Here is a 19,356-nt window from a genome sequence, read left to right on the forward strand (position 1 = left end):
AATACATTCCAAGCTCTTGGGAGATGAGACACCTCAAGATGAATGGAGTGTTTCACACACAAGTCTCATAGACCAATGGCCTCCTGACACAGGGTAAAGGATTGAGCCAATAGGCTGATGGGAAGGGAATTGGTAGTGGCAATGACACACTACAAACCTAAGAAATTTTGTGGCCACAGGAGATAGAAATGTGAAAGCATGTTTTCTTTAAGTCAAGGGCAGTATACCAGTTTTCTGGGTCCAGGGAGGGAATGATAGAAGCCAGGGAGCCCATGCAGAACCTCAGTTTCTTGAGATATCCATTGAGGTGATACAGGTCCAAGATGGGGGGTGGAAAGTGGCAGGGAGTGGTGGATAAAAACTGAAGGATATATCCGACTGTCACTGTACTCAGGAACCATCATTCCGATGTTATGGATGCCCAAGCAGGGTCAAAGAGAGACAGACTCTCCAAAAATGAAAGCGGGGGGCAGATCTGAAGCGGCAACTGGTACAGCACCCTCACACGCACCTTCAAAAGGCCTGCTACAAAAGTATCTCTGAGGCCCTGACTGGGAGCCTGAGGTAGGCAGGAGTGGTTGAAGCCATTTATAACCTCTGCCTTTTCTTTTGTAGGGCTCCTGTTTTGGAGATCCAGAGAACCCAGGAGGCTGCTGCGAGCTGAAGTTTTTCTGGAGGCAGACAGAGCGTACAAGCCTAAGGATCAAAGGGTGGCCCTTGAGTCCTTCAGTACATGAAGTCTCGTCTGCTCCGAGAAAAGGGAGGAGCCTTCAAATGGGAGGTCCTGAATTGTGGGGATGGCTGGAGGACTGGAACCAGGAAGAGCGCCTCATGGTGACCACAGAGGCCATTATCTTAGCCACCAAATCAGCAGCATCCAGAACCGCCTAAGGAGAGGTCCTGGCCTGTTCTTACCTGCAAACTCCTGTTTTGACTCTTGAGGCAGAAAGTCTTTGAACTTATTGAGGGAGGCCCATAGATTAAAATGGTATCTCCCCAGTAAAGCTTACTGATTGGCATATGCAGTTGTAGGCTACACATGGAATAAACCTTTCTTCTGAAAAGATCCAGTTTCTTAGTGTCTTTTTGTTTCAGGGTAGCACTCGACTGGCCCTGCCTGGCCCCTTTGTTAGCTGCAGACACCCTCAGGGACCCCGGGGGAGGGTGCAAGTACAGGTAATTAGATCCACTTGCTGGAACATAATACTTTTTCTCTGCCTCTTTGAAGTGAAAACCAGAGAAGGAGGAGTTTTCCATAGGGCCTTGACTGGTCTCATCACCGCCTCATTGATGGGCAGGGCCACTCTGAATGGAGCTGCTGCAATCGGGACATCAATGAAGCTGTGCGATGTCACTGAGCTCTTCTATCTCCAAACCCAGGTTTCAAGTGATCCACTTCAGAAGGTCCTGAAGGGCCCTGAAGCCCTGGGGAAGTAGGCTACTGGGACCTGCAACAGCCTCATCTGGGGAGGAGGAGGAGGCTGCTTGCACCACAGGAGGGGCTCCTTCCTCTTCCTCAGCTATGTCCACTGGCGGCATCTCCTGGATTTCAGTACCGGGGCCAGTACTGGAGTCTAGATCTGGTGCCGAGCAGGAAAGATCAGTAACCCATCTCTCCGAGGCCACCGAGTAGGAGCGGTGGGAAGCAGGCCCCAGTTCTGGGGGAACCCCCAGGGGTTCCAGTAGGGCCACTGCATCAGCCAGTGACGCACTGGCCAGATGCCCACAGGGGGACCAGCAGTGAAGTTTGGTGGGGAGTAGGCTGGGTACAGGTAGTGGGCTTTTGGCAGTACATAGGGTTCCCCTTTGGACCCCAAAGAGGATTCCTCTCTCAGGGACCATGGTGCAGCTCTACCTGCATACGCTTCCATATGGTGTTGGGGTTCTAGGGACTAGTGGCATGCCGGGGAGTGGGATGCCGGGATCAGGTAGGCCTGCCCCTGGATGGTGCCAGGGGACCTGGTGCTAGGAAGGTGCCTGACACAACTTGTTCCCTCCTGCTTCCGGATGCCGGAATTGAGAGGGTACAAGGCCAGCACTGCCCTTTATACGATCCGTGACGGGTTCTCCAGGTTGCAACCTGGAACTGGGGTACCATTGAGCCTTCTGGCATACCAACCTGGGCTCCCTCTTACACTTTGATGCTGTGACAAGCTGCAAACCTCTCCAGGTATTGCACTTACACAGACATCCACAGGCAGGGACACACCCAACTGAGTTACATGAACGATCTCTCTGCCACTCATGAACCAACAATAGAGAGGCTCCAATTCCCCACAGCTCCCCAGCCTAGGACCCCAGAGCTGTACTGTCTTGCCCTGGTCAGAAGCCTAACCAGTGTATGTTTATCACCCAGTCCTCCCCTCCCTCATTGCAAAGAAGACATGCATCAGTTCTTGTTCCTGAGCAGATTTCCCAGCCCTTCAAGCAAAACACACTTTTAGGTAAAATATAAAACAGATTTATTAACCACAGAAAGATAGATTTTAAGTAATTATAAGTAATAAGCATACAGCTCAAAGTTGGTTACCTAAGAAATAAAAGTAAAATTGCAATCTGAATTCAATAAACTAGACAGGATCTGAATCAAGTAGTGTCTCACCCTCATGGTATCGTTCCTTAATACACAGTCTGGAATTTTCCTCTTCAGCCTGGGACCACCTCTCCCGTTCAAAGTCTTTGTTCTCCAGATGTGTTTCCAGGTGTTGTGAGGGGAGAGAGGACAAATGATTATGTACTTCCCATCCTTTATAGGTTCTTCCAGCTTGCTGGAAAGAACTTTTGCTATGATATGAGTCAAGCAGTCTCCATTGTCTATGGGCTCTCTCTGAGAGGTCTCCATTGTATACAGTTCCTGAGGTAGTCTTTGAGTGTGTGTATTCTGCTTAATGGGCCATCATCTCTGTCTACCCCATTGTTGTACCTCAAAGGCTGGTTTTGGGTGTTTCCAATTTACAACATATTTCAGTAACATACACATAGCAAAACTTCGTAACTTCCCATACAATGATAGCACATACAATCCAACAGGATATTAACGTTCTACAGATCAAGACTTAAAATGATATTTCACAAGGCATGCTTTGTACAAAACATATCATAATCATATCACCATGGCAAATATGGGGTGCCAGGGTGTTGCTTTGGGGTACAGAGTGTTACACCAGTGCACACACATGCAGATCCAGAGGGCGCTAGAGCTGACCCAACGGATACCACTAAGGGAAAAATCACCAGCAACAGTGCAAGCAGCGTGCACACACCTAGCATGGAACGAACATGAGCAAGCACTCGAAGAACTATTTTGGTTCATACAGTGCCACTGATGCACACAGCATTTTAACAAAATATAAACAGACAAGTCTTTTTGCCCAAGAGCTTGTATTCTCAATAAGGCAGCAAGTAGTAAGTGAAGATGGACAAGTGGTGTGGGAGTGGGAAGAAGAACTGCTAGAGGACTGCACATTTAGTTGCTGCTGTAGGCCGAGCTCACTGAACACTCCAGGGACTCCTTGCGTTCCTCCATTCTCATCCACAAATGCCCTGTGTCCCATCATCCCATCCCCCTCTACTTCAAGGACTCCCTGCATCATCCCCATATCCTCCCTCATGTCAGGGCCTCTGTATGCACCCTATTTCCTCCTTTCCTCCACTCCCGAAGTCTTCCATTTCTCTCTTCCCCCCTCCCATTTAGACAAACAGCTTGACAGCATTTCTCTGTTTGTAAGGACTCACAAGATCAGCCAAACAAAGATCATATGATTTTTAATATAAGTTGCATATGCATCGTCTTAATGCTAAAAACTAGTTGTGCATATTTATGTTTCTCTTTCTAACTAAAGAAGACAGTTTGGAAAAAAGTTTTCAAGGATGGATTTTAATCATGAGTTAAATCAGCAAGCAGGAAACCTTGATTTAAGCCATTGATTTTGATCATTTTTTGAATTTGTACTTTTTAGTTCTTTTCCTAGGGATGGTAGATTCTCATTTGTTGGTAACCATTAAAACAAGTTGATTTACAACTAGATATCCCTATAAGCTAAATTTGGTGCTTCTTTTTGCTAACCAGGAGTATAGATGATATCTATAAGACTTTGTTTAAGCAATTGTTGCTTTATTTACATTTATTCTGATTCATTTTATATTTATTATTTTAGAAAATGGTGTATGAAGCATGTATGAAGCATATACTAGATGATAGTTAATTTTTTACTTGTAATTTGCATCAAGCTCTATTTGGATAGAAATACAAATTCAGCTAAAATGCACAAAACCAGCATTTTTGTATTAAATAAAACTACCTTAAATGTAGTAGTAACCTAAGGAAAAAAGTATCAAAAGTTTATCAAAACATGTTTTGCATTTAAAACTAATTGATTTATTAAACAAATGAAGTATTACCTGTAGTTAGGTAATTGAACTGATTATTTCTAGTCACTGTGTCTTTCAAGATTTTAAAACTAGTAGATCTCATCCTCCCCCACTGAGTTTTTAATCAGATTGGTAGAAGAAAACAAGCTTTTCTTCTTTTTCAACTCCCAATTGGTTTTTTAACTTTGAATGAACGAGTGATTGAACTAAACTAGTTGAATAAACTGAAATGAAAAAAATATTGTTGCTGCATTTGCAGAAGAGGCTACTTCTGTGAAAAGCTGATTTAGTACTTCAGCAGACTCTGGTTCTAGGTGCTTAGGCACCTAGACATTTTTAAAACCTAGTACAAAATATTTTGTGTTTAATCTAAATGATTTTAATAGATTATAAATTTAGGTCTTAATGGCTGTTAATTTCAAATTCAATTTTAAATAGATTTTTAAAAATAAACCTGTATTTAAATTTTAAAAAATCATCAATTTTCATCTACCCTGCTTCACATGCACAAAATGTTTAAATACTATTAGTAATCATGGTAGCTCAGAAACAAAGGAAACAAATACTACTAGAAAAATAAATTTTAATCATACCAGCCACAACATCATATACAAAGAAACTCAAAAATATGGGTTAACTGTTAAATTTGAAGATGGACAAATATTCCTAATACATTCTACATAACACACAGTCATGTCATTTAAAAAAAAAAACAATTTAATGACAGCAACATGGTAGAATAAAAATAATAAATTTGAACATTCAAAAATGGAAAACAATCACTGAGAAAAGAAGTTAGTCATGTTCAGCTAGGCTCTGCAAGTGTGCAATTGCATTTGTTAAATTTAGTATGATGGCTTTTGTAGGACGGTGAAACACTGACAAGTAGTGGCCAGTTGCCTTCATTGCATTTTCTTCAATATTTACCAGAATCAACATTTAAATCTTAAAATGATGTCTCAATTACAAAAGCTGAAAGGCATATTTGAACTGGTTTGATTTAATGAATTTAATGAATGAACTAATATCAATACCTAAATTATACAGTTGCAACTAGTTTAGTAACATACCTTTAAAAACCATTCAGACCCAATATTGAATGGAGACATTTTGGGACAATTAATATTTCCCATTTCTAGGCTCTATTTTTAATAGCAATATTTTGAAAAGTGTCTTGGAAAACAAAAAGGACTTTTTCTTTTATTCATCTGAGAGACAAACTTTTTAAAAACTTCCTATATGTTTTTCATGCTGTTTTACAAAAGATGATGGGAAAAATTCTGATCCTACTGAAGTCAATGGAAGTTTTACCATGGACTTCAACAGAGCCAGGATTTCAACCAAAGAGTCATATTGATATTCTATATCTCAACCTTTCGAGCAGGTTAATCAGATAAATAAGAACATTTAAAACTCCTTAGTGAAATTACTAAGTCTATTGTGCCTGAAAGCGTGTATTGAATTCTCATATCTAAATGCACAAATCACAGCTATGAGATCTGGGACTTGCTATATTCTGTGCTGGACCCAATGTCAAGCTCTGCGATACAACTGCATTTGCTCCAACCCCTCAGACAGAGACAAACACCTATAAGAGCTCTATCAAGCATTCTTACAACTACAATACCCACCTGCGGAAGTGAAGAAACAGATTGATAGAGCCAGAAGAGTTCCCAGAAGTCTCCTACTACAGGACAGGCCTAACAAAGAAAATAACAGAACGCCACTAGCCATCACCTTCAGCCCCCAACTAAAACCCCTCCAATGAATTATTAAGGATCTACAACCTATCCTGAAGGATGACCCAACACTCTCACAAATCTTGGGAGACAGGCCAGTCCTTCCCTACAGACAGCCCCCCAACCTGAAGCAAATACTCACCAGCAACCACATACCACGCAACAGAACCACTAACCCAGGAACCTATCCTTGCAACAAAGCCCGTTGCCAACTGTGCCCACATATCTATTCAGGGGACACCATCACAGGGCCTAATCACATCAGCCACAATATCAGAGGCTCGTTCACCTGCACATCCACCAATGTGATATATGCCATCATGTGCCAGCAATGCCCCTCTGCCATGTACATTGGTCAAACTGGACAGTCTCTACGTAAAAGAATAAATGGACACAAATCAGATGTCAAGAATTATAACATTCATAAACCAGTCGGAGAACACTTCAATCTCTCTGGTCACGCAATCACAGACATGAAAGTTGCTAAATTACAACAAAAAAAACTTCAAATCCAGACTCCAGCGAGACACTGTTGAATTGGAATTCATTTGCAAATTGGATACAATTAATTTAGGCTTGAATAGAAACTGGGAGTGGCTAAGTCATTATGCAAGGTAACCTATTTCCCCTTGTTTTTTCCTACCCCTCCCCCCCCCAACATTCTTGTTAAACCCTGGATTTGTGCTGGAAATGGCCCACCTTGATTATCATACACATTGTAAGGAGAGTGATCACTTTAGATAAGCTATTACCAGCAGGAGAGTGGGGTGGGAGGAGGTATTTTTTCATGCTTTGTGTGTATATAAAAAGATCTTCTACACTTTCCACAGTATGCATCTGATGAAGTGAGCTGTAGCTCACGAAAGCTTATGCTCAAATAAATTGGTTAGTCTCTAAGATGCCACAAGTACTCCTTTTCTTTTTGCGAATACAGACTAACACGGCTGTTACTCTGACACCAAACTAAGGATATAGCAAAAAGAGTGATATAGTTCTGTTACCCTCCTGCAGGACTGGACACCAATACTTTATAAGCATATTATGAAGTATTAATATATAATAATAGCAGATTCTGCTAAAATTGACATTTTGGAGAGGCTACTGTAAAATGTTTATTGGCAACTCAATAAAAAGACTTTGGGAACTAATAAGTCTTCTCATGAGCTAGCCCTGAACTGGCAGTGACCAGGTGGAAAAGTGCTGATCCCTGACATCTTAAAAAACTAAAACATTCCCACTATTACCTGCCTGACCCTTTGAAACCAATATACACAACACCAAAAGGAAATTTCTCCCTATAAAGGCTGATCTCACCAGGCAGGAGCTTCACCCCAGCTCCAAAGCATGCGCTGCCATACCCAGTCTCAGTCAAGGAGGTTTATTTTCTTAACAATAGTTAACAAACAAACAGAAAACAATCTTAACTCAATCCTTGGCCTCAGGGCCACCCCTCCCAGCCGTTTCTAGCACTCCAGATCCTGGGAGGTTCCCAGATGCAATCAGCTCCGCTCCTTGTGTGGAGTAGCAGCCACAGGACTGCTTTTCTGGCCCCTTGCTCTAAGGACACACTAGAGGAGCTAGCTTCACTCCCGTGTGGCTTTGCCTTCCTAGGGCTCAACCTGTCTCGGTCCTTCCTCTTCCAGCTGTCTACTAGCAGCCCTTTATAGACCCAGGTATAGCCCAGCCATCTTTAATTAGCTAGATTGGGCTCACCTGCTTTGGGCCAGGGTCACTGGGCTTCATCTATCTACAGGGACCAGCTACCTTGTGACAGATGGTTAAGGTTTTATATGCAATTAGGGGGGATGGCTCTTCCAGTACTGGTAACAAGATAAAGAGCCTCTCACTTCAAGTCCAGCCCTGGTCAGCAGTAGCAAAAAGTCAGCACCATCTGCTGGATATTCTGTGGTCTAGTTTAGGAAATAAATTGGGGATCTCAGTACAATTTCCAGCTGACAGATGTCCATCACAAAACCTACCACTTTAATACTGTCCTTAATCAGCCGTCTTGTTGTCAGTCTCAACAAAAAAGCCAAAGAATGAGTGAGGCAATTTCTCCAGGAGGCAGTGTATGGAAGCTTGAAATATTGCTGCCTATTCTGTCCACTGTTTTCCCTTGAGTAATCTGAGAAAGAAGAATTCTCAGTTTCCACCTTAGGGGCAATCTTCAGTGAGCTCCATACAGGGAGACCCCTTGGCCTGTCCAGAATCCTACACACTTCCGTGGGGACTACACCCATACAAAGATCATTTCAGGATTGGGGCCTTTGACAATGAGCCACTACCAATGATCCATCTAACCACTATTTCAAAGCATGAAGTAGGATTAAAGTACTAAAATGCTCTTTTTCAAAATTATTCTCGAATGCATTTTGTCCAAACTGCTGTTTAACTCAGCAAAGTGTTTAGAGATTATATTGTTCTACCTTCACCAGAAGATGCAATAGCATAAAATTTAACATCAGCCATTAAAAGTGCAAAATATTGTTCCAAAGTGCTGCAACAAAGATTATGGAAGCATACATCTTTCTTGGGAAACATACACACAGAACATATTCATCATTAGCAAAACATCAGTCTTCAATTTGAAAATTAATTCCCAACTGTCAAAAATGTCCTTAAGGTAAATCATTACTCCTTATAAAGGGCAAAAAAGGAAATGTATTTATGTCAGCAGGTAACAGTACCAAATCATACATCAAACAGTTCTCATTAAACGTATGTCCACAAAATGGACACTAACAAAGTCTGAACACTGATGTATAAATATTTGAAGAATTTTTCTCTCAGAAAATCCTATGAAATACTTTCCTCTTCTGAGAGCATAAGAATGGCCCTACTGGGTCAGACCAAGGGTCCATCGAGCCCAGTATCCTATCTTCCGACAGTGGCCAGTACCAAGTGCCCCAGAGGGAATGAACAGAACAGGTAATCATTAAGTGATCCATTCCCTGTCGCTCATTCCCAGCTTCTGGCAAATAGAGGCTAGGGACAGCATTCCTGCCCATCCTAATGAAGCACTCTCACCCACCTCTCATTATCTACAAGGCAGGAAGAGGAGGTAGAAATGTAAAGCTGTTACTGACTTCCAATCGGCAAAGTACTACAAACGTTTTGATAAGCATAATTTTTTTCCCTATTAAAAGAGTATGTTATCTTCTTAAATATGATCATTAAGGAGAATTTCTAGCCCTCTACAAAACGGAAAGTGTCAATATAAATTAATCCACTTCAGTTTCCACTGCAGTGTATAATCCACAGTTGCCTTTTTAAAAGCATACAGGTCGCCCCTTAAAGTGACAAAATATTAAATATTTCATATCAGCAGTGATCCCCATTGTACAGTCAAAAATCGTATTCCAAATCATAGCTCAAACTCTTAGTCAAATCAAAAATTAGAATGCAAAATATTCAGTCTTCCTGGTTTCTCATGTATTAGTTTTGGAAGCAAGCTCCTTGCCTCTCTTTTGTGTATTTTGTACATTTTTTAAAGAAAGAGGGGGAAAAAAAGTCAGGGAAAAAAATTCTCCTAATTTTCTTTTCTAAAATGAACAGTAATTGAGGTCATCTCCTCAGCACTATTCTTGTGGCTCACCAAATTTAATTCACTTTGAGTGCAGATGATTTCACAGCACTGGAAAGGTGGAGTACGTTATATTTAATTGGCCCATAGAACAGTACTCAAAAAGTGATTGCTCACTATTACTAAATAGTTCAATTTTAGAATAAAAAACACAGTATAAACACTTTTAAATGGATCAAACCCAGGAACCAGACTTTTTCTTAGGATCTGTGTGCCACTAACAAGAAACATTTAACACTAGCAACACTGCATCAGGGAATGACAGACTCTATAGCTTATCACTGTCAGTGGTATATCCAGCAGAGCTAGTTAATGTACGTACTTTTAACCATGGAAAAGCGACACCTGACCCCTTTCTTCCTTGTCTGAGCCAGGCTCGCAAGTACAGCAAGAAATTAACGTAACTATCTTCCATACCTCCTGCAACTGCACAGACATATGTCCTAGTTGGTCCTGGCGTCTTTCTACCAGCTGCCTTTCTGTGCGCATTTCTTGTTCTATTTCTTGAAGTCTTCTCTCTACCCGCTCTGACACCTTCACACACACACACACACACACACACAAAAAAAAATTGGAAATTAGACATTTCTTCCACATATCAAAAGGATTTTTTTTTTTTTTGAGTGGAGGGGTGTAGGAGAAGAAAAGGAAGACAGTTTATAAAATAGGATTTGAAAGTTGATGGAAAATAAACTGCTTTGAGGAGCATTCTTACTCAAAATCACAAAGATTCAAAATGGAATGAGACCCGTTATCTTTCCAGTCTACCCTATTCTGATCACTGCAGAATTTGTCTCTGTAGTATATGTACCTATGCTTTGACCAGTCAAGTGTTAAATATCTCTAGTGATGGAGCTTCCACCTTTTTCAGCATGGTCCAGACAACAGGGCACTGAATTAAACTTGTGCAAGTCACCTAACCTCTGTGCCTCAATTTCTTCACCTGTAAAATGTCGATGATACTAATCTCCTTTGTAAAGTGCTTTGAGATCTACTGCTGAAAAGCTCTGTAGAAGAGGTAGGTCTCATCATCACTGAATATCAGAGTTTATTAAACCATCACTGAATATCAGAGTTTATTAAACTTTACTAGGTCAGCACTAATATGAATACACAAATGATTTGCTACAACAACTGGCTTCCCTCTTGGATCACAGGTGCAGTAACTAAAATAGAATAATTTTATGGTATCTTCAATTGAATCCACTAGCAGAGAGCACCCTCTAGTGAGCTACGTGGATTCAATCTGCAATGAAATTTGATGTCATGACTACATAGTTTATTTTTTTATTCTCTATAATTGTAGTGAATACAGAACATAAGGCTTAAAAATGTGTTTTACAAGCACCAGATTAACAAAATACTACTCTGTAATTATCAATTTCCTGTTAAGTGATCAGCTAAAGGTTAGACAAGGTGGGTAAGGTAATATCTTTTATTGGGCCAACTTCTGTTGGTGAGAGAATGATGTTGGTTCAATAAAAGCTAGTACCTCACCCACCTTTTCTCTCCAATATCCTGGGACCAACATGGCTAAAACTATATGGCATACAGCTAAAAGTTAATCAGCTAAGAATAAAGTCAAGAAAAGCTTCATCTTTTAAAGAATTTTGTCGCAAGGACACAGATGCTGAGATTGATAGGATATTCTCCATCAGTATGGGAGAGAAAATGATATAGTTTTAGAAACTATGGAAGCAATAACATTCACCCTCACCAAAAAAAAAAAATATAAGATTAAAGTAGCTCTTGAAAGCTCTGAAGACTCCAAATGACATATACAGTAACACTACGTGTTAAGGTTTCATTCATTAACTGGCCCTATGTACTTACTCTTAAAGTGAACTCCAAAAATGTCTTCTTTTTTTAAATAAAGATGTAACAGATTAGCTACTTTATTAACAGAATATTTTCTATTTGAGGGCTTTATTGGTTCTGGATTAAGACTACTAATTTTGTTTTTGGAGAAGCATGTGTTGTGGAATTACGAGCTGACTCCAATATTTAAATTATACAGGTCCTAGGGATTACTGTTGTCTCCTGCATAGAAGTTGCAGAGAATACATTCAGTAATTTTCATTTGTTCTCCCTCTGACATGGTATATTGCTAACAAAAGTGCTTCCACTATTAGGATGAGATTATTTGCAAGCTCCTGGGTCAGAGGATTTAGATCAAGGGCCACATCAGGGTTGTGAAACTGTATGGAGGGCTGGGTAGGGAAGGCTGTGCCCCCGCAAACAGCCTGGCCCTCACCCCCTATCCGCCCCCACCCATGTCCTGCCCCCGGACTGCCCCCTCAGAACCCCCACCCCATCCAACCCCCCCTGCTCCTTGTCCCCTGACCACCCCCACCCCATCCAACCCTCACACACACACCCTTTAGCCACACCCCCGCCCCCTGACAGGCCCCCCGGGACTCCCACGCCTGCTCCCCATCCCCTCACCGCCCCCCCCGAACCTCCGCCCCCTGCTTCCTGTCCCCTGACTGCCCCCCCCAGGACCCCCTGCCCCTTATCCAACCCTCCCTTCCACTCCCCCCCTTACCATGCCGCTCAGAGCAGCAGGAACTCACAGCCCCATCGGCCGGCCGGAGCCAGCCACACCACCGCACTGCCCGGCAGCAGCGGCAAGCCAGAGTGCTGGTGGCACGGCAAGCTGAGGCTGCCACGGTGGGGGAAATGAGACAGAAGGGGAGGAGCCGGGGCTAGCCTCCCCGGCCTGGAGCTCAAGGGCTGGGCAGGACAGTTCCGCGGGCCGTAGTTTGACCACCTCTGATTTAGATGCACTGACCTGGTCATATTCTGCCAGAGAAGATCCCAACGTGCTCTGTCTTCAGAATTTACTTTGCAGTGTTACCATTAGTAAATGGAGCTAGCTAGCTGCTGCCTTATTTTTTTGGCACGCTAAACTTCTGCTACAAATTTACTGAAAGTAGGAAAATCCAGATGTAGGAATGTACTTGTAATATTTGCATGTCTCTTGCTCAAAGTCTCAAAGTTTATACTAGTCCTTGAAATATCTCTGAATTGTCCCCAAGTTTTTCCCCCTCACGAAGAGCTGATGAGAGGGAAAAAGACGTGTCCAATATCACAATATCAAACAGCTAGTGTGTGACACATCCAGGAAAAGAACCAAGGTTTGAGTCCCAGTCCTTTAACCACTAAACCAGTGCTACCTCCCATGTGTTGAATGTTATACAATACATATACATGAAAATTAATTTCAATAGGAAAATTGAAAGGTGGATAGGGAATTGGTTAAAGGGGAGACTACAACGGGTCCTACTGAAAGGTGAACTGTCAAGTTGGAGGGAGGTTACCAGTGGAGTTCCTCAAGGATCAGTTTTGGGACCAATCTTATTTAATCTTTTTATTACTGACCTGGGCACAAAAAGTGGGAGTGTGCTAATAAAGTTTGCAGATGATACAAAGCTGGGAGGTATTGCTAATTTAGAGAAGGACAGGGATACCCTACAGGAGGATCTGGATGACCTTGTAAACTGGAGTAATAGGAATAGGATGAAATTTAATAGTGAGAAGTGTAAGGTCATGCATTTAGGGATTAATAACAAGAATTTTAGTTATAAGCTAGGGACGCATCAACTAGAAGTAACGGAGGAGGAAAAGGACCTTGGAGTATTGGTTGATCATAGGTTGACTATGAGCTGCCAATGTGATATGGCTGTGAAAAAAGCTAATGTCGTCTTGGGATGCATCAGGAGAGGTATTTCCAGTAGGGATAAGGAGGTTTTAGTACCGTTATATAAGGCACTGGTGAGACCTCACCTGGAATACTGTGTGCAGTTCTGGTCTCCCATGTTTAAGAAGGATGAATTCAAACTGGAACAGGTACAGAGAAGGGCTACTAGGATGATCCGAGGAATGGAAAACTTGTCTTATGAAAGGAGACTCAGGGAGCTTGGCTTGTTTAGCCTAACTAAAAGAAGGTTGAGGGGAGATATGATTGCTCTCTATAAATATATCAGAGGGATAAATACCAGAGAGGGAAAGGAATTATTTAAACTCAATACCAATGTGGACACAAGAACAAATGGATATAAACTGGCCACTAGGAAATTTAGATTAGAAATTAGACGAAGGTTTCTAACCATCAGAGGAGTGAAGTTTTGGAATAGCCTTCCGAGGGAAGTAGTGGGGGCAAAAGATCTATCTTGCTTTAAGATTAAACTCGATAAGTTTATGGAGGAGATGGTATGATGGGATAACATGGTTTTGGTAATTAAATATTCATGGTAAATAGGCCCAATGGCCTGTGATGGGTTTTTAGATGGGGTAAGATCCAAGTTACCCGGGAAAGAATTTTCTGTAGTATCTGGCTGATGAATCTTGCCCATATGCTCAGGGTTTAGCTGATCGCCATATTTGGGGTCGGGAAGGAATTTTCCTCCAGGGCAGATTGGAAGGCCCTGGAGGTTTTTCGCCTTCCTCTGTAGCATGGGGCACGGGTCACTTGCTGGAGGATTCTCTGCTCCTTGAGGTCTTCAAACTACAATTTGAGGACTTCAATAGCACAGATATAGGTGTGAGGTCTTTTTTAGGAGTGGTGGGTGAAATTCTGTGGCCTGCATTGTGCAGGAGGTCAGACTAGATGATCATAATGGTCCCTTCTGACCTAAATATCTATGAATCTATGAATCTATGAAAATATTTGCTGTGTAATTAGACAGATTAGATAGCTAAGCATACTGATAAAAGGTCTGACTGCTGGATTTATTTATATTCTTGGTCAGCAGAATTCTGTAATACTTTAAAGGCCCATTCTAGTGAAAGGCCCTATTGAATTCTGTAAGAGGAAATGTGACTTCTACAGTTTGTTTTTGCTTTGGGTTTATTATGATGATGATGATGATAATGATAATAATAATAATAATAATAATGGTTAATTTACAGAGCCTGGATATGTTCTTTCAAAAAAAAAAATACTATCCATGAACGCAAGGTAAAGCATAATACACAGAGCCAGATTCTGTCCTCAGGTACATACAACACCCATAGACTTAATCAAGAATGATTAATTACTACAAATTAGCAAGTACAAACAAAAATTAAAAGAACCATGTGTTACACAATGTTTCAGTTTTTATTTTGACAACTGCAGCTTAGTTTTAATTATATTTATACTACTTCACAATATGCTAATAAATGTTCTGTAATATAGTTTGCAAAAATAATGAAGGCTTACAGTATTTATGAGACACCTCAGTTCAGCATTATCCTTGCTGGGAACTGGGGAATGAATGCTCTTTTTTAGAATGGTTTATAAAGTGTGCAAATTAACAAGGTTGTGACACTGCACCCCATATTCTTCCTAGTGATTTTTTATGATACGATTATTACCTAATTATGATTCATTTTATGCATAGGGTTGCCAACCCTCCAGGTTTGCTGGGAGTCTTCTGGAATCAGGCTCTATCTCTTGGAGGCTACTGAAGCCAAACCAGGAGATTTTAGGCTGCTAAAAGTCTGGTGGTACAGCGGGGCTAAGGCAGGCTCCCTGCCTGCCCTGGCCCCGCACTGCTCCTGGAAGCAGCTGGCTTGTCCCTGCAGCCCCAGGAGTGGGAGGGTTGCGGGGGGTCTCCACACACTGCCCGCACCCCGATCACCAAGTCCACAGCTCCCATTGGCCAGGAACTGTGGCCAATGGTAGCTGCAGGGGTGGAGCCTCCAGGCAGGGGCAGCACATGGAGCCCCTTACCCTCCCCAGGGGCCGCAGAGACATGACGGCCGCTTCTAGGAGCGGCACAGGGCCAGGGCAGGCAGGGACCCTGCCTTAGCCCTGCTGCGCCGCTGTCCAGGAGCCGCCCAAGCTAATCACCACCCGGCCAGAGCCCGTACCCCTCACACCTCAACCCCCTGCCCCAGTCCTGAGCCCTCTCTTGCACCTAAACTCTCTCCCAGAGCCTGCACCCCCTTCTGCACCCAAACTCTCTCCAAGAGCCCGCACCCCAACACCCTACCCCAGCCCTGAGCTCTCTCCTGCACCCAACCTCCCTCCCAGGGCTTGCACCTCGCACCCCCTCCTGCACCCGAACCCGCTGCCTCAGGCTCAGACTGAAGCCCTCTCCCACACTCTGAACCTCTCGGCCCCAGCCCAAAGCCCGCACCCCCTCCCAACCAGGTGAAAATGAGTTAGGGTGGGAAACAGCAAGTGATGGAGGGAGGGGGGATGGAGTGAGCAGGGCAGGGCCTCAGAGAAGGGTAGGGGGTGGGGCAAGGGTGTTTGGGTTTGTCTCATTAGACAGTTGGCAACCCTATTTATGCCAAATAAGTCATGTGAGGTATCATTGGAAAAGTTATGATTTGCTGAATATGATTATCCTATTTTATGCATGCATCATTTTTGTATCAGAAGTTATGAATACTGCCTCTCATAAATATAAAGGGAAAGGTAACCAACTTTTGGTACACAGTGCTATAAAATCCCTCCTGACCAAAGGCAAAGTCCTTTTACCTGTAAAGGGTTAAGAAACTCAGGTAATCTGGCTGGCACCTGACCCAAAATGACCAATGAGGGGACAAGATACTTTCAAATCTGGAGGGGTGCGGGGGAGAAGGCTTTTGTCTGTCTGTCTGATACCTTTGCAGGGAACAGATCAAGGTTGCAAGCTCTCCAACTCCTGTAAAGTTAGTAAGTAATCTAGCTAGAAAATGAGTTAGGTTTTCTTTGTTTTGGCTTGTAAATTCACTGTGCTGGAGGAAATGCGTATTCCTGTTTTTGTGTCTTTTTGTAACTTAAGGTTTTGCCTAGAGGGATTCTCTATGTTTTGAATCTGACTGCCTGTAAGATTATCTTCCATTCTGATCTTACAGAGTTGTTCTCTTCTAATAAAGGTCTGTTTAAGAATCTCATTGGGTTTTTTGGGTCTTAAAAATCCAAGGCTGATTTGTGCTTATCTTGTTTATTCTCAAGCCTCCCCAGGAAAGGGGGTGTAAGGGCTTGGGGGAATATTTGGGGGAAATAGGAATTCAAAGTGGTCCTTTCCCTGTTCTTTGTCTAAATCACTTGGTGGTGGCAGCATACTGTTCAAAGACAAGGCAAAGTTTGTGCCTTGGGAAAGTTTTTAACCTAAGCTGGTAAAAGTAAACTTAGGGGGGGTCTTTCATGCGGGTCCCCTAGAGTTCAGAGTAGGGAGGGAACCCTGACACTGCCAATGTAACTATATTTCAAATGTAGTTACACCTGGGTAATGCCCACTAGACAAGATGCTTTCAGTCTAGATAGTGGGTAGGGAAGGGCCTATTCAGGGCAATGGGCCATTAGGAAAAAACATAGACCTTAGGAGAAGCTTAAATCCCACCTGGGGAGCCTTCCAGAAAATGCTACAGATAGCCTCTAAGTAATGGCTGCTATGACTCTACAAGGACTTGTGATGAGACCACATGTCTCTAGACTCCATCTTGGGATGTCAGTATTTTTCCATAGACCAGTCTGGGAACCAAGCTTTGGGAACAAGCTTTTGAGCCATATGCAAAAAGCTATATAAGGCAGGGAGTGATCTCATCTGGGGTTCTTCACTCCCCACACAAGAAGACTCCTGAAAACACCCGAGGAACAAAGACTGAACTGAGGGAAGTGCTGGACCCAAGCGAAAGGGATTTCTAGCCTGTGAATGAAAACACCTGGAGAGTCCAAGCTGTAAAGCAAGTGCAGCTTGCCCCTTGTATCATCTCTTAGGGTGAGAATCTGCTATTCTTAACCAATCTATTTAGTATATTAAGCTTAGTTTGCGTTTTTTGTTTATTTGCTAGGTAATCTGCTTTCATCGGTTTTCTATAACTTATAACCATGTAAAATCTATCTTTTGTACTAAATAAACTAGTTTTTTCAACCAGTGAGTTGGAGTGAAGTGTGTGACAATCATAATTCAGGGCAAAGGCTGTTGCATATTCCTCTCCACATTGAGGGAGGGGGCAAATTTTATGAATTATACAGTTCCTTGTGTAGCGCATGACAGTATAATTTTGGGTTTATACTTCAGAGGGGTGCACACCTGGGGAGCTGGGAGTTGCCTTAACTGTAGCCTTCCTATGCAGGGGCTGGTCAGCAAGCCTGCATGTAACTGCAGATGGGTATGTTCCTACCTGTATGTGTGCTGGTGAGAGTGCAGGCCAGAGGGCTTTGCAGTTTGTCACAGCAGTACAGTATGAGAGGGAGCCCAGGATGGTGGATCAGGGTGCTCAGTGGTACCCCAGTTCCACATGGCACGCCGGGGGGAACCCGGCACAGAGATAAGAAGCTTGTTTTAGTACTTTTTAAAAATTAAAAAGTTAAAAAATTAGCTTGTGGATACCATCTAAAGCAGGAAGCACCTTTCTGAAGCTGCCACCCCATCTCTTCTCTATATTATACCTTGCAAGAGAACTAAGTTTATAGGGGAAAAAAACATAGGATTTGGGGTGAGTGAGAGGCTCCCCTGTATTAGCACCTTTGAATAAAATAGTGTTCAACTCTCAGATAACTAAGAAATTAAAGGTGATTTGTGGACTTATGTACTGCCATGAGACTCAAGAGACCAATTCTTAATTTTGCCACCAACTTCCTGTGAGACTTGGGGTGAAATCATTCAATCTCCTTCTACCTCAAATCCACATCTGTAACATGGGAATAATATTACTTCTATACCTCCCAGGGTATTGAAGGATAAACTCAGTAATGTTTGTCAGCGGCTCGGATACCAAGACGACGGAGGCTATAAGTACAATCAGAAAATTTATCTGTTATCCTCGCACCATTAAAAAGCAGCTTTCATCTCATGGAACACTTTGAAAAACATTCCATCAGAAAACTCAATTCATGTATCTCAGTTCATTCATATTCTCTGCACTTCTCTTCCCTTTTGCTTTATCTTTAAGGAGATTTTCATGGAATGGAGTTTGCTATTTTGAAGATTTCATCCACTCCTATTTATTCCCTATTACAGTTGAAACCCTGTCCTCATTAAATGAGTTGCTTGCTAAGCATAGGAAAGCGAGAACAACAAACTGATTACTCCACATAAGGATGAAACAGCAAAAGTAAGGGGAATTTGGAAAAAAATGAAAGCTTGTTTTCATGCAAATATTTCTTAATAAAAGAAATATAAAGTGAGAAAAGAAAGCTTTGGACTAGAAGCATCAACTGTTTCAAAACAAGATATTTTCCATTTAAGTGTAAGTTCCTCTTTAAAGGAAAAGTTACTGTGCACAATAGTAGAAATTTCTCTGGAAGGGAAACTTGAGGTGTTTTCTAATGGGAATGTTGCAATAAATATTTAAGATCCACTGAAGCAAGACATTAAATTATGAGAACAAAGAAAACCTGTGTATTAAACAAAGAGATCCAGGAATCTTATTCTGAGGACCCATTAATGATAAAAGAAATTTAGTCTTCCACTGGTCAAAAGGTTGGTCTGATGTCTTTCCAGCCCTTTGAACATGATGTCACTAGGGAGAATATACATCACTTCTAACCCCAAATAAGTTTTTATAATGTCAACCATTACTGTGGCATCCTAGCACTTTCCACAAGAAGTGAACATCAAATTCTCTATTCCAGCCCAGCCAAGGGAAAAAAGCTTCAAGTTGTTAGACTGTTTTAAAAAAATATGAAGGGAGTATTCTAATGTATCATTAGTTATTGCTGAGGGCTACTGCAGAAAAGTC

The 19,356-nt window shown here is 42.2% G+C and overlaps 1 protein-coding gene across 10 annotated transcripts in view; it reads right to left on the reverse strand.

The window, feature by feature from the left end:
• Positions 1–19,356, reverse strand: part of CEP128 (centrosomal protein 128) — a 446,026-nt gene that overhangs the window by 385,926 nt on the left and 40,744 nt on the right. For 8 of the 10 annotated variants that reach the window (XR_012159510.1, XM_073349335.1, XM_073349336.1 and 5 more), the window contains exon 8: positions 10,111–10,227. The exons of 1 other annotated variant lie outside the window; for it this stretch is intronic. Coding sequence is in view for 8 of the 9 variants with exons in the window: in XM_073349335.1 (XP_073205436.1) it covers positions 10,111–10,227 (117 nt within the window). In the remaining variant the exon portion in view is untranslated. Of the gene's footprint in view, positions 1–2,602; positions 4,163–10,110; positions 10,228–19,356 lie in introns of those variants that run through there. One more of the 10 variants, XM_073349343.1, reaches the window with a different exon arrangement.

The sequence above is a fragment of the Lepidochelys kempii genome, chromosome 6 (assembly GCF_965140265.1).
Source record: "Lepidochelys kempii isolate rLepKem1 chromosome 6, rLepKem1.hap2, whole genome shotgun sequence".
NCBI classification, from domain to species: Eukaryota; Metazoa; Chordata; order Testudines; family Cheloniidae; genus Lepidochelys; species Lepidochelys kempii.